This window comes from Sinocyclocheilus anshuiensis, unplaced genomic scaffold (genome assembly GCF_001515605.1).
Source record: "Sinocyclocheilus anshuiensis isolate Anshui unplaced genomic scaffold, SAMN03320099.WGS_v1.1 scaffold188, whole genome shotgun sequence".
Taxonomy (NCBI): domain Eukaryota; kingdom Metazoa; phylum Chordata; class Actinopteri; order Cypriniformes; family Cyprinidae; genus Sinocyclocheilus; species Sinocyclocheilus anshuiensis.
In genome coordinates, this window is record NW_015555768.1 from 2,252,429 (window position 1) to 2,266,874 (window position 14,446).

At 35.6% G+C, this 14,446-nt stretch overlaps 2 protein-coding genes across 3 annotated transcripts in view; both read right to left on the minus strand.

The window, feature by feature from the left end:
• LOC107674372 (lysosomal amino acid transporter 1 homolog) overlaps positions 1-2,665 on the minus strand; it is a 7,778-nt gene extending 5,113 nt beyond the window's left edge. The window contains exons 1-3 of the mRNA XM_016468333.1: positions 2,462-2,665; positions 1,344-1,409; positions 971-1,142 (exon numbers count right to left, since the gene is read on the minus strand). Coding sequence (XP_016323819.1) covers positions 971-1,140 — 170 coding nt within the window. The 5' untranslated portion in view covers positions 1,141-1,142; positions 1,344-1,409; positions 2,462-2,665. The remainder of the gene's footprint in view (positions 1-970; positions 1,143-1,343; positions 1,410-2,461) is intronic.
• A 595-nt stretch (positions 2,666-3,260) lies between these two features.
• The window catches only part of trim33 (tripartite motif containing 33), a 37,987-nt gene continuing 26,801 nt past the window's right edge, over positions 3,261-14,446 (minus strand). The window contains exons 13-20 of one of the 2 annotated variants that reach the window (XM_016468305.1): positions 13,514-13,577; positions 13,167-13,317; positions 12,306-12,673; positions 8,956-9,079; positions 8,517-8,591; positions 6,124-6,276; positions 4,306-4,356; positions 3,261-4,153 (exon numbers count right to left, since the gene is read on the minus strand). In XM_016468305.1, coding sequence (XP_016323791.1) covers positions 3,938-4,153; positions 4,306-4,356; positions 6,124-6,276; positions 8,517-8,591; positions 8,956-9,079; positions 12,306-12,673; positions 13,167-13,317; positions 13,514-13,577 — 1,202 coding nt within the window. In that variant the 3' untranslated portion in view covers positions 3,261-3,937. Of the gene's footprint in view, positions 4,154-4,305; positions 4,357-6,123; positions 6,277-8,516; positions 8,592-8,955; positions 9,080-11,025; positions 11,150-12,305; positions 12,674-13,166; positions 13,318-13,513; positions 13,578-14,446 lie in introns of both variants that reach the window. The other variant, XM_016468306.1, reaches the window with a different exon arrangement.

Genomic DNA, 14,446 nt, shown 5'->3' on the forward strand with positions numbered 1-14,446 from the left:
GCTGTGTTAAGTAAAAAAAAAAAAAAAGTCAAAATGACAGTCATTTCCCAGCAGAAATATCATACATCCTACAATGTGTTTCAATGGGAGTGTGTGTGCCATGTGTGTGTTTGTGTGTGTGTGTGTGCCTGTGTGTGTGGGTATGTGAGTTGTTTGTGCATTGGGGAAATTCTGCAGTCTCAGCCCTTTGTTTGGGTATGCATCTTTTCTGGATTGTGTCAGATTTTATATAGTAAAATTTTTTTTTAAAAATGCTGTTTTTTTTTTGGACATTCCATTCATTCCTATGGCTGGGTCAAAATGACCTGCGAGGGACACTTTTGTTACTTTTTTTATTACACCCACATAGAATCCTAGAATCGACTCAATTTTTTGTGTGTGTGCTCCATGCTCAAGTGTGACAAAATTAAATAAAAAAATCCGCAGTTTTTTCGTAAATTCAATGCTTTTCCAATGGCGGGTCAAAATGACCCGCGAGGGACACTTTTGATAGTTTTTTTATGGCACCCCCTTAAACTGTCTCATAACATAACAATCAACACTCGATTTTTTAAAAATCTTTAAAAATGAGTTTTGGGTCAAAATGACCCGAGGGACGGATGAGGGTTTAACTAATAACATTTCTTATGATTATCAACGTTGAAAACATTTGTGCTGCTTAATATTTTTTGTGAAATCTGTGATACATTTTTCAGAATTATTTGATGAATAGAACAGAATTTATTTAAAATAGATTTAAAAAAAAAAACATTATTGTGTTTACTGTCACTTTGGACCATTTTAATGCATCATTGATGAATAAGAGTATTACTTTCATTTAAAAAATAAAATAAAAATCTTACTGTTCCCAAACTCTTGAAGGTTTATCTAGAAGTGTTCAAAATTCTTGCTGTGCCTGAATGAATTTTATATCCATTATGACAAAACTAATCCATTCACAGTGCAACAGCATAAGAGTTGGCCTACTTACGGTAGTGAAGACGCCATGAAGCAAACTATCGACAGAAGTCCGAGAACAACACTGGCGATGTCTCTGCCATCCTGGGCACATTCACCCAGTCCATACCAGATCCACTCGATCCCGTGCGGGCAGAGAGAGCTGAAGTTCCCACCACCGCCGAGCACAAGCCCACCCGACATCACTGGAAAAACAGCAGCGAGGAATCACAAGGAATGAAATCCACTGCATGTGCATAACGTTATCGCTTTCTGAAAACAGCCCAGGTGGAATTCTTACGAAAACAGATGTGCTCCTGGTGGTCAGTGCAGTGCTGTTTAAATACTTACGGAGCCAGAAGACATTACCAACACGTTAATACATGCATATACGTTTAGCACATTACCTGTGATGTAGCTTTCAGCTGCTGAGGTAGAATAGTAGCGGTATGTCTATTTTAGTCCGCAGATACCTAGAGAAGAAAACAAACAAACAAGTCGTCAAAACAACGAGGTCATCGTTTAGCGCTGTGGTTGGATAGTTGAGGCGCGACGTCATCATCAGCGAAGAAACCGGAAGCCTCGCTAGCAAGGGAGGGATGGGTCTCTTTGCGAATCGGTTCTTTTGAACAGTTCATTTAAGAGATCCGGTACAAAAAAAAAACGATTTAGCTTGGTCCTTGAAATATTAAATGCTCTAAAATCACCAAATGTGCCTTTTATTGTTAATATTAGGTTGATTATGGGGAAATACCACATGCATAAACAGAAATGGGCCAAAGGAAAGACTATTTTTTTTTGTTCAAGGTAGAAATGAAACATTGTTACTTCTTGGATTGAAAAATAAATCAAAACGCCCAAGGATTTTGTGTGAAGAGTCTCCCGTACCTTCCTTTTCTTCCTTTTATTAAGTTGTATTAATACAATATGTAATTGTATGGGCCCCAGACAGTTCAGCAACCGTGATTCAACTCATAAAACATATAGGTAATTTAAACCCGAAATATAAAATGAATTTGAATGAAACAATACTACAGTCACTTATTAAAATCAGATCGTGTTCTATAAAACTGTCGTGTAATCAAGTGGAAAACATTTATTTGTAGCCTTTCGTAGAACGATTCGAATCTGAACCGGTTCGACCGATCACTAACATTTGACCAATTCAGCGGTTTCAAGTCCTAGCCTGTGTCAGTTTCGCAATCACAGATCAAAGAAAGACACAGTGAGGCCCGAATATGAATGTAATATTTCAATATTTTCATATAAGAAGAACTTTCACACTATTTGTTTTGGTCGGGATCAGCATAGCAGTTTAGGCACTACATGGTGATCAACATATCTTTCATTTTCACATATCGGTGTGAATTAGTGGTTTTTTTTTGTTGTTAAACAGTACACCATTGATTAACTGTGTTGAGTACAGAGCTTCGAGCCGCATGTGAACTTTAAAAATTAGCTAAATTTGCAGAGAATTACCTGTGTGTAATGAAAAGGAGGAGAAAATCAGGAGAATTTTCTTTACCTCAAGCAAAGTAACGCTCCGTTTCCTCAGACTCAAAACAGCAGCTCCGCTCGTATCAGCTGATCATCACGCCTGACTTCACAAATGTCCATTCAGCAAAAACATGAAGTGCAGGCGTGACGCAAAAAGTGGTTTCCTAGAATCTCTAGGCTGCCGAAAAGAACATGTATAGAGGCCAAATTAAGCCATTACACGACTGTATAGGCGCCAAAATGGTAAAATACAGCGGAGGACGGGTCTAGTGTTTTTACTCCAGTAAATGTTTCTCATGTTAGGTTAATTTTTAAAGTTATTACCTGTACAGAAATAAAGTCTCGACTACAAAAAGCTTTCGAAAACTATTGCCCAGGAAACAATATACTGAACACAGAACACTGAACACAGCTAGTTATTTCTGGAAAAATGTCTCAGTGAAGTAAGCTGCCATAATGAAACCTGTCATTAAGAAATTATGCACCGATTAAACCAATTATGACGCACCAAAAAATCAAATCATGAAATGTGAAACGTTGTAAATAAATGTGACAACTTGCCTCAATCTGACACTTACCCTTGACATGGAACATGGTTCAACCTTATAGTTAAAATCTACCTACATTATATAGTTGACTTCTCTAAACGTATGCCACTTCTTGCAGCAACAGTTATTCAAAAAAAAAATATATATATATTCTGTTCGGCTTTTATAATTGCATAACTCTGCCTTTTTAAATGTTTAAATTTAGCACTTTTCTGGTTTCAAATGAAAGAAAAATACAAATGAAGCATTTTAAAACATTTCATTTGAACATTTACTCAATATTATTTAATGCTGTAACCATTTTAAATGTAACACTAGCAGTACTGTAGTTTTTACATTATTGGAATGAAATAAGCAATGCTTGTTGAAAGTACTTTTGTATTGGCTTTTGTCAGGTGGCACAGACACCCATTTAATATGCATCTTTTGAGCTAAAGGGTCTACGATTAAACTTTACAACAATCCAGAGGTCACCGTTTTATTGAAAATAAAGATCAAACTTCCCCTATTGAAGGGATTTCAACTGTAGGAATAAGAAAATACACATGCAAAGGAAACAGGTGGGCCATATATGATAAACTTTATCATAACAGTAGGGAGAGATGAGTATCATTTATAAAGTATAATTCACAATAGATTTACAAATATAATAATAACTCAAGTTTAAGAAAGAAAAAAAGAAAAACATGTTATTTACTAAATCAGACCAAAACAAGACTATTTAAATCAGTACAAGTGTCTTCATCGACACCCAACAATTAATTTGTCGATCCTCCGATGATGTCAACATCCACAATGCACGTTTAAAAGTTCTCCCGCAGTACGTACAATGGATCGCCAGGGGTTTGGGAGAACATGAAATAAACGAAGCATCTGAATCGCATCAGTTCCAGAAAGCAAAATAAGACTGAGCTTGAGGAAGACCGTTTATTTCTCGCAGACGTTTCCTCATTCCTTCACTTGATGTGCAACAGCTTCTCGGTGTCCACTTTTAAGCGTTTGCGTTTCGGTTGTACGAAGTCATCGTCAGAGTCCTCCGAATCCTTATCGGCCTCCGCTCGCATCTCCTTCTCCACGGCTACCGGGAACGTCTGGTCGGGAAAAATCTCCAGCAGTTTCTCCTCGAAATGCAGACTCACGGCTTTGCCCGCCTGTGCCACTTCCGAGTCGGCCTAGGAGAGAAATGCAGGCCCAGAGATGAACGGGTGAGGATGAGGAGGAGGAGGAGGAGGAGAGAAGCACAGAAAGGGTTAAAACTCCCATTTCGGCTGCTTTGGGTGCCAGGACTGCTGAACCCATCGGTGTGGTGTACGAAACATCTTACCTGAACATTACTCTGTTTCTCCTCATCATAAACCTGGATTATTCGAGACATCTAAAAAGGGCAACGACACCACACAAAAAAATAAAAAAAAGAAAAGAAAAGGGGGAAGAAAGATTTTATACCATCCACACAGTGAGGTCACAGCCTCATCTGTATTTAAAAATGTCCAAGGAGCACAATTTTCGGTTTGCTCATAATAAATGCCTTTTAGTTAGAAGGCATGAGCAAACGGCCTCTATATATACATGAAGAACAACAACTAGAAGGGGATTTGCCTTAAACAAAACAAACAAAAAAAAAGTGTCAGTAATGCTGACAGACCCAAACTAAATGCAAGTGAGATAAATTGGATGGAATAATTACAGAAAATTAAAAAATTGTTCATTATAACGTGCTTCTTTGACATGAATGCCACACAGTCATCAAGTTTTGCAAAGACAGTCTATCACTTTTTACAGAAAAGAACATTTCAGTAACCCTATGAAATTATCACAATGGCAGTGCTAACGTGTGTTTTGGAGGATTTGACTACTGTTATTTTTCCCCACAACAAAAACCCTATTTGTACATTTCAAGCATATTGTGGCCACTGTGATGAACCCAAACAGATCAATTCCATCCACTGAAATACCTGAAGTGGACGTACACAGCCTTCGGTAAAATAGAAGCCGAAAAATCTTTATAATATCCAGTGTGTAATGATCACATCTTTAATTTGATTCATGTATTGCCACTGCATTTAAAATGGCAGATGTAAAATTACTGGCATGACTGAGATTTGCTGTCAATAGCACGCAACAACATTCAAAAATTTCATAATCAACTAAATTGTAAAAAATTATGTCAAACATAGCTTAGCAGGGTTATTATAGTTGACTAACTAAATCCATTTTCGTTACAACAAACTACTAAAAATGACAAAATTATTAAAACTTTAACTAAAATATTCAAATAAAAATGGATTTAAAATATTAATGAAAACTCTAATTGTATCTCAATGACACTAAAATAACATTTTCTAAGGTATGTAAAACTGAAATCAAATAAGTTGTGTACATGGGATGCGAGTTTGAATGCATCAGAGCCATTTAGTTTTATTTTACAGTTTCACAGTCACTTAACATGTACACTTTTTATACACACTTTAAAGACCCCATGAAATCGGAATGATAGGTTTGTGGCTTTTACGCTGTGTATGTTTGCTTTAAAGTTACCAATATGATGCTAGTGCAAAAAGCTCACAAAACTAACTCGCTTTTTAGAACATTCCTCGTTGTGTCTAGCAAAACATGAAATTAAAGCATGTTGGCCATTTAAAAAAATTGTAAAAATCAAAACCCACCCAAACTTCTGTTATCAACAGGAAATACATAAACTTTCAATCGTCACGTTTGCTTCATGGGGTCTTGAATGAATGTCAGAAAGAGTGAATGACTGCAAAACTGACATTCATATCATGCATTTGATTGTCATTTTTATTGTTCAAATAAAAATACTGAACAATAATCAAATGTATTATAGAAAAACACTGTGTGCAACATTAAATAAACATCCCTTCAACGGCGTGAAACATCACAAAGTGTGTTAGCCCTATGACAAACACAAGCTCAACATCCAGCCGCTGATTAATGCTCAGCTTGACTGAAACCATTCTTTTAATAGTTAGTACTGGTGACCATGAGGCAGTAAACACATGCAATCCATCACATGTTCATGCTGTGTTGCTTTAGTGTATTTTCATACTCTCCAAATACCCATTTCTTACATGCAACATCCCATCCCACCCCCACACAGGTTAAGGACATGCCCCGAACTCACCTCATTAAATTTGGCACAATTGTTAAAGACCAGGCGTACGTCGGACACAAACTCTTTAGGGCTCTTGTAATGCAGAGGATGTTTGCGCTGCAGTTTCCGTTTGACCAACGTCAAATCCATCGGATGCTTTATTATTTTATAGTAATTGGGTACCTGGAGAGAAATCAAGGCTTCAGCATTAAAACTATAATGTTGAACATGGGGATATCTTCCAAAACCAAATAATCTGAACATTGACTCAACATTTTTAGGTATGCAGTATTAGGTGTATGTGCATCCTAATTAAAAAGCACTATTATTCTTTTGTTTATCAGTATTAGTCAAAAGCAGAGGTAGCATTGTAGTTTAGGCCCATAATGCATTGCAGCAAGCCGTTTTCTCTGATCCAGCTAAAACTAAAGTCATTAAAAATCAATTTCATTAATTCAAATTAAGCTAAAATAAAATGTTAAAAAAACGTAAAAATTAGAAACTAGAAGGTTATAAGGAAATAAAACAAGATCAAGTACTAAAATTACTAAACTAAAACTGAAACAAAAATCAAGTCAAGTAGACACATGAAAAAAACTGACAAAAAGCACATGATAAAATTACTAAAACTATTTAAAATAATTTTCAATAATTGAAATGAAGCTGAAATAAAACAAATATTAAATTAAAAACAAAAAGTAAAAATTAGAAATGTTACCTTGGCAACTAACTATAATTAAGTTAAAGTACTAAAATAACTAACCCAAATCAGAAATAAAAATAAAAGTCAAATAGAAACAAATAATGACAAAAGCACATTATAAAATTACCAAAACTAAATTTAGAATGAAAATTGAAAAATCAAAGCCAATTGAAAAAATATTAATACTATAATAGTATATAAATAATAACTCTGCTCAGCTCAAAAGGGAAATTGATTGATTAAAAAAACATTTCAAGAGTATATACAGAAAATTTAAATTTCACTCTCTAGTTGTGTATACTTAGAGCTTTGCCTGATATCTAGATTTTCTAGAGCAGGGATCCTCAAATCTAGCCCATGAGATCCACTTTCCTGCAGAGTTTAGCTCTAACCCTAATCAAACACACCTGAGCATGCTAATCAATGAGTACGTTTACATGGACAACAATACTCCGATTTTAATATGATTAAGATAATACTCTGATAAAGAATCTACCGTGTAATCAGAGATTTTTGATTACCTTAATCCGGCTAGTCATATTCGAAGTAAACAGAAATCGAATTAAGACGTCGAGTATTCCTATTTTAGTCGCATTACTGAAGTGCAGTATAGACATGTACACACCTTAATCAAATTATTACCATCGTGTAGGACTTTTCGCCGCATTTTGCGACAGGATTTTCACCCAAAACTGTACATGGCATCATCACGAATACGAACTATGTGTTTATACGTGAAATTCCGGAGGGGACGTCGAATGGCGTCACGTGGGGACGTAACGACGTGTGCCATTAATCGAACTATGTACTAACATGTAAAACGGGAACATAACAGGAATATTCTAAAAGCAACTCATGTAGACACCATAATCATAATATTGGCTTATTTAGAATAAGGTAAATAATTAGATTACTGATGTCCATGTAAACGTAGTCATTGTCTTCAGGATCATTAGAAAATCACGGGTAGGTGAGTTTGATCAGGGCTGGAGCTAAACTCTGCAGCACATTGGCGCTCCAGGCCAAGATTTGAGGAACCCTGGTCTGTCCATGTATCCCTTGTAAGGAAAGTCATTTTATTTGGCGGCCACCTTAGTAGTGCCCACCATTCATGCAAGTACAGCTTCTATATATTATGACTAAGGAAAGACTGAAATCTGTTTATCGATGTGCCATTTAAATAACATATTTCATATCAGTAATAAAATCTGACAACAATGACATAATTTGTTCTGCCTTAGAAGGCAGGTCCCCATGTAGACAGCAGGACGGCTCACTAGGTTTTAGAACAGAGCCATGCTCTACAGAAAGAAGTGAAGTAGTCTCAAAAGAGCAAAGTGAGAGGGTATATACTACGAAATCCAATGAAATTACAAAATCATTGTTATTACCCGTCAGCCTGATGCATTATTGCATTCACTCAGTAATGTAATTACACAAGAATCATAATCCTGCTATGACAAATAACAGCAGGAAATGGCCTAGAGGCTCAATGCATGTTTGAAAACAGATGACTGGAGTCACTACAGATGCACATGTGAGTGATGTTACTATTTTAGAAGCTTTACTGCAATAGTGTTAATGACCTTGCAGAGAGGCAGCAATTAAATATTGCCCCTCATACTGAGCAATGGTCCAATTACACATCTTTAAGAACACTTCATCAGAAATGTCTGCATTTATGGGAAAAGAGGATATTGTGGGACTGATGGAAACTCACCGATGTAGGAACAGGCTCTTGAAACTCTGTACTGAGCTCATGACAAAACACGTGCAGCAGCAAGCGCTCACAACGCTAAAAATACAGGAAGAGGAGAGAAGAAACATTAACAATCTGCAGTTGTGCAAAAACTTGAAATATATTAATGAGGAACTCTGGTGGACAAGCTTTGTAGACCATATCTGATTGCTGGGTCACTAAGGTTCACATTTTTAGCAAATATTTTAAAGCCAAACATCATTACTGTTTGTCAAAACAATATACTGTGCATAATTTATATTAAATTATAGAGTGTCTGGTATGAAGTATTGGGATAAATTAAATCACACAAAAGCAATCTTACTTTGCCAGTCAACCAATTAGGGCTAAAGTACTATGTGCTCCCCATAGTTCACTCATTTTGTAAATATGATTGTGTTTGTTTCTCAGTGTGACTCACTCGCTGGTCCTCTGGACTCATTGCCGTCTCACTCTTGTCCTTCTTACTGGGTGGATCGTCATCACAGTTGTATTCCATCTCTGGATTTGTGAGACTTCTGCAGAAGGTGCACATCCAATCTCCACTGCAGCAGAATGAAGGTATAACATCATTTAACACACACATCACACAAAAAGGAATTAAAGCCTTAAAACATTCATACATGTTTGTTTTTACCCTGAAGTCCATTTATTAATATTAGTCCAAGTTTCTAACCATAATTTAGGTTTTCAAGAATATTTTCCAACCTCTCTCTGACCTACAAGCTTTTACGCTACTGAACTTTTATGACCACAATACAGTATGTAAATTACCTCTCTGTTATGACTGGCTAAACAAATTGGTCAGTTATTTATCTCTCTGCTCATTTTGCTTGCCCGAGTTAAGTATTAGTGCATGGTCTAACAAGCTGTGCAAAAAAAATTTGAATAATTAACAACATAATTTAACATTGACATGAAAAATCTGCAATTGTGCACTGAGAAATTGAGGCGGTGGTTTATAGATCATATCTGATTGCTGGGTCACTTATGTTCACATTTTAGAGCCAAACATCATTACTGTCTCACAATATACTGTATGTAATTTATGTTATATTACATTATATAGTGTCTGGTATGAAGTATTGGGATAAATTAAATCACACACAAGTCTTCATAAAAGCAATTTATCTTTGCCAATCTACCAATTAGAGGTAACGTACTATGTGCTCCCCATACTTCACTCATTTTCTGACTATGATTGTGTTTGTTTGCTTCCAGAAGTCATAGATCCTCTTCTGAATAATATTAATCCATCAATGTCATTAGGATATGTCCCAAAATCCTTCCAACTGGCTGTTATTAAGCCTCTCATTAAAAAAAAACACAACTTGATCCTAGAGAATTAGTTAATTACAGGCCGATCTCAAATCTCCCTTTTCTGTCAAAAATACTAGAAAAGGCGGTATCCTCTCAGCTTTGTTCCTTCTTAGAGAGAAATGGTATCTGAGGATTTCCAGTCAGGATTTAGACCGTATCATAGTACTGAGACTGCTCTCATCAGAGTTACGAATGACCTGCTCTTATCATCCGATCGTGGTTGTATTCCTTTATTAGTGCTACTGGATCCTAGTGCTGTGTTTGACACTTGTATCGAACACAACATTCTTTTGAGTAGACTACAAAATTATGTTGGCATTAGTGGAAGTGAATTGGCATGGTTCAAATCCATTTGTAAAACCGCATTTATCCATCTTAAAAATATATCTATATATTATGACCTATGTTCTCAATGTCAAATGCAGACATGTTAATTCATGCATTCATGACCTCTAGGTTAGATTATTGTAATGCTTTATTGGGTGGTTGCTCTGCACGCTTAAAACTCCAGCTGGTCCAAAATGCAGCAGCTACTATGCACTGGTTCCCTATTGAACATCGTATACATTTTAAAATCTTGCTAATTACTTATAGAGACCTGAATGGTTTAGCTCCTTAGTACTTGAGCGAGCTCATATCGCATTATAGTCCTTCAAGTCTACTGCGATCTCAAAACTCTGGCCATTTGATAATATACTTGATAAATACCTAGAATATCAAAATCAACTGCGGGCCTTTTCCTATTTAGCACCCAAACTCTGGAACAATCTACCTAGCCTTGTTCGGGAGGCAGACACACTCTGTCAGTTTAAATCTAGATTAAAGACCCATCTCTTTAACCTGCAATACACATAACACACTATCACATTTCTGTAATTAAAATCTGTTAAAGGATTGTTAGGCTGCATTAATTAGGTCAACCGGAACTGGGAACACTTCCCATAACACCCGATGTACTCGCTACATCGTAAGAAGAATGACATCGACGCTAATATTCTGAGGTCACTGTAGCCACCCAGATCCAGTCCATATCCAGACCAGATGGTGGATCAGCACCTAAAGATGACCTCTGCAGCCCTGAATGTCAGCGGAGACCATGTCAACTAGATCTGTATTGTATGAAGCACTATATAACTAAAGGTGACTTGACTTGATTCTCAGTGTGACTCACTCTCTGGTCCTCCGGACTCATTGCCATCTCACTCTTGTCCTTCTTACTGGGTGGATCGTCATCACAGTTGTATTCCATCTCTGGATTTGTGAGACTTCTGCAGAAGGTGCACATCCAATCTCCACTGCAGAAGAAAGAAGGTACAACACATAATTTAACACACAAAAATCAGGAATTAAAGTCTTAAAACCTAAAGGGAACAGATCATAAATGCTTGTTTATCCTGATGTCCCTTTATAAATATTAGTCAAAGTTTCTGGCACCACAAACAGTCGTAATTTAGGTTTTCAAGAATATTTTCCACCCTCTCGCTGACCTACAAGCTGTTATGCTACTGAACTTTTATGACCACAATATGTAAATTACCTCTCTGTTATGACTGGCTAAACAAATTGGCCAGTTATTTATTTCTGTACTCATTTTGTTTACCTGAGTTAAGTATAAGTGCAAGGTATAACAAGTTGTGCAAAAATGAAAATAAAATAATTAATTAAATTAATTTTAAATTTACAATTAAAATTGATATTATACCAACCAGGGGACTAAGGCTATGCTAACCCCATTGGCACTGTAAATGTGTGGTCAGTACCCTTGGTTTCATTCCACCATATGCGCCAACTCGATTGCTAAGACAGATTATGTGTTTTGAAATGCTACTGGTAGAATCTTAGAAAATTATGACAATTTGTCATTGGTGTTCCAAATAAAATACAATAAAATAACACTAGTCATTTATGAATAGAAATGCTATCATGGCATGTAAAATTTTAAATAAAATAATATGCTGTTGGTGGCATTTTAAAAACCAAATAATAATAATAATAATTAATTAATTAATTAATTAAAAATACATTGAATACATAAATTAATCATTCAAAAATAAATAATAAAATACATTAAAATAAAATAATTTTAAAATAAAACTAAAATAAATTAATTTAATAATAATAAATAATTTAAAAAATATTTATAATTATTTATAATTCATTTATAATTAGAAATGCTACAGATGACATCTTAAAATAAAATAAAATACTAGTCACTTATGATTAAGTAAATGAAAATATGTAAATAAATACAATCAGCTTTTATTGGAATTTCCTACGTCAGACCGTCTCCATCGTGCTCAAGAACACATTGCTAATAGTTCACAGCTTGCACCTTGTAGGGTTCAAACCTAAAACCTTTCGGGTACCAGCTCAGATGTACTACAGAATAACACCATTAAGGCCAAACTGAATGTGTTGCATCATCTGTATAAATAAAGCCACATTCTTTACCTGGGAGAAGATTTGAGTGTTGGGATATGGCAGGTCATGTGGAAGACTTTAGGACAGCGATCACAGCACAGCAGTTCACCTCCATTCTGACACACGCCACACCAGTCCTCATTCGGGTCGTCTTCTTTTCCTACAGTGGTCTGGTTGTTGGCGTTAGCGGTGTTCCCCTGCTGACTACCATTTGACTCGGTGGTCCCATTGGTTAAAGGTGCGCTGGAGTTTGGGTTCGTACAGGATGAGAGCTGATTGCTCTGTGGTTCAGATTTAACATTTTCACCAAGTGTTCTTAAAATGTCCTGGACTGAACCGGTGGACACAGAGCCGAGGACGGGAAGAGGGGGAGTCACGCTTCCTTCTGGGCTGCTCATCTGGTTTGAGGAAGAAGAACAACAACAAAAGACAGACATTGTACAATATGAAACAAACTATATTAAACTGTATCTCTTGGGACCCAGAAGGGAAAAAGAAACTTGTTATTCAGATTTTATTGTAAAGGGCATGAAGGAAGATACTACAGGCAAAAGTCATGCTTTCATTCTCAATTAACTTAGGCTACGTTTTTGGCTAATTTTCCTTGCAAATAATCTCTTTTACAGTATCCTTGTCACACGTTGCATGTATTTACTTAGTAATAACTGTAATCTAGTGCATAATTACAAGCAACAAACCCTAAACCAAACCCTATACGTAATCCTATTGTAATGTTAATTAAAATTACTCTGTGCTTATTTGTGTGATTATACGGTTACAAGAACACAAAATAAAGTGTAACTGCATATACTAAAACTGTGCTGTCTCACAATAACAAAGGGTCCAAAGTGGTTAAATAAGGGAAAGAAACTGTAAGCTGAAGGTAAATACCATGCAAGCACTCCGTCTGCCATCTTTAGAACGTTCTGTTTTGACGTTTGCGCCAGAATAGCTACATTCTTCCTCAACTCCCGGTTCCTGTTTGACCTTCACCTGATCCACTGTCGTGTTCCCTGTTCCAGGTCTACCAGCTGACCCACAACTAAACACACACACATAAGCAAACACAGAAGACACAAATAATTTTTCATGCAATTTCTCTTCGTTCGGATATACAGTTTCTAAGCTATAATTAACAACTGGTGATATTACTGCAAGCAATATTACTTAAAGAACAGAAACAACAATGTCTTTTTTAAACCATAAATGACTGTGAGGTAAAGAATGCAAATGCTGACCTGCCCCGACTGCCTGTGCTTGACGTGCTGGATGGACGAACTGGAGTGTGAGAATTAGATAAACCTAGAGAGAGAGTGTTAAAAGAATTAAATCTTTAGAAAATTAACAAGTTAGCAGACACTGTTATAGCTGAGGGCAAAAACCAACTTGAATTATACAAGAGTCTAAGTTTTAATAATGCATATTCTGTCGATTTCCAAGAGCCACAAAATACAGAATTAATTAGAATTTTGTAAACCTGCTAAATAATCAACTTAATATATTCTGATGGTTATTGCTAACATGACCATGAAATTCTGGATTCATTAAGAGTCATAAGAAATTGCATTTAACGAACTTACGTATTCACTTAAATCATTTACAAATGTATGATTTAATTTAAGGCTTTGTAAAAAAAAAAAAAGCACTGGGTAGAATGATATTAATAATATTTTAAATATTAAAAATGTTTAAAACATTCCCTTTAAATCTTCTGTGTGGGTTGGCTTAATTTGGAAAAGTAAAACATTACCGTTATCAGCCAATTTTCCCTTAAAATTTCCTTATTTGGAACATAGTGCACAACAGTGTTAATATTTCCGTAATATAACGGTATTTATTACTATTGTAAATTTGCTTTTGTTTTTATATTTTCAGTTTTTATATCAATTTCAGTAATTTTGTTGTGCTTTGTCATTTTCTTTTATTTATTTATTTTGCAGCTATTTTTAGCAGTTTTAGCATTTTTTTGTACTTCTACTTAAACTTATTTCAGTTTTTTTTTCATCCAAAAATTATGTTATTTTACTTCAATTACTGAAAATTATTTTCAATAGTTTTAGTTAACAATAACAACTCTGGTGCACAGCAATCATGGTCATTTCAAATAATTGTGATCAGGACAATAATGGTAAAATGCATATATATATATATATATATATATATATATATAT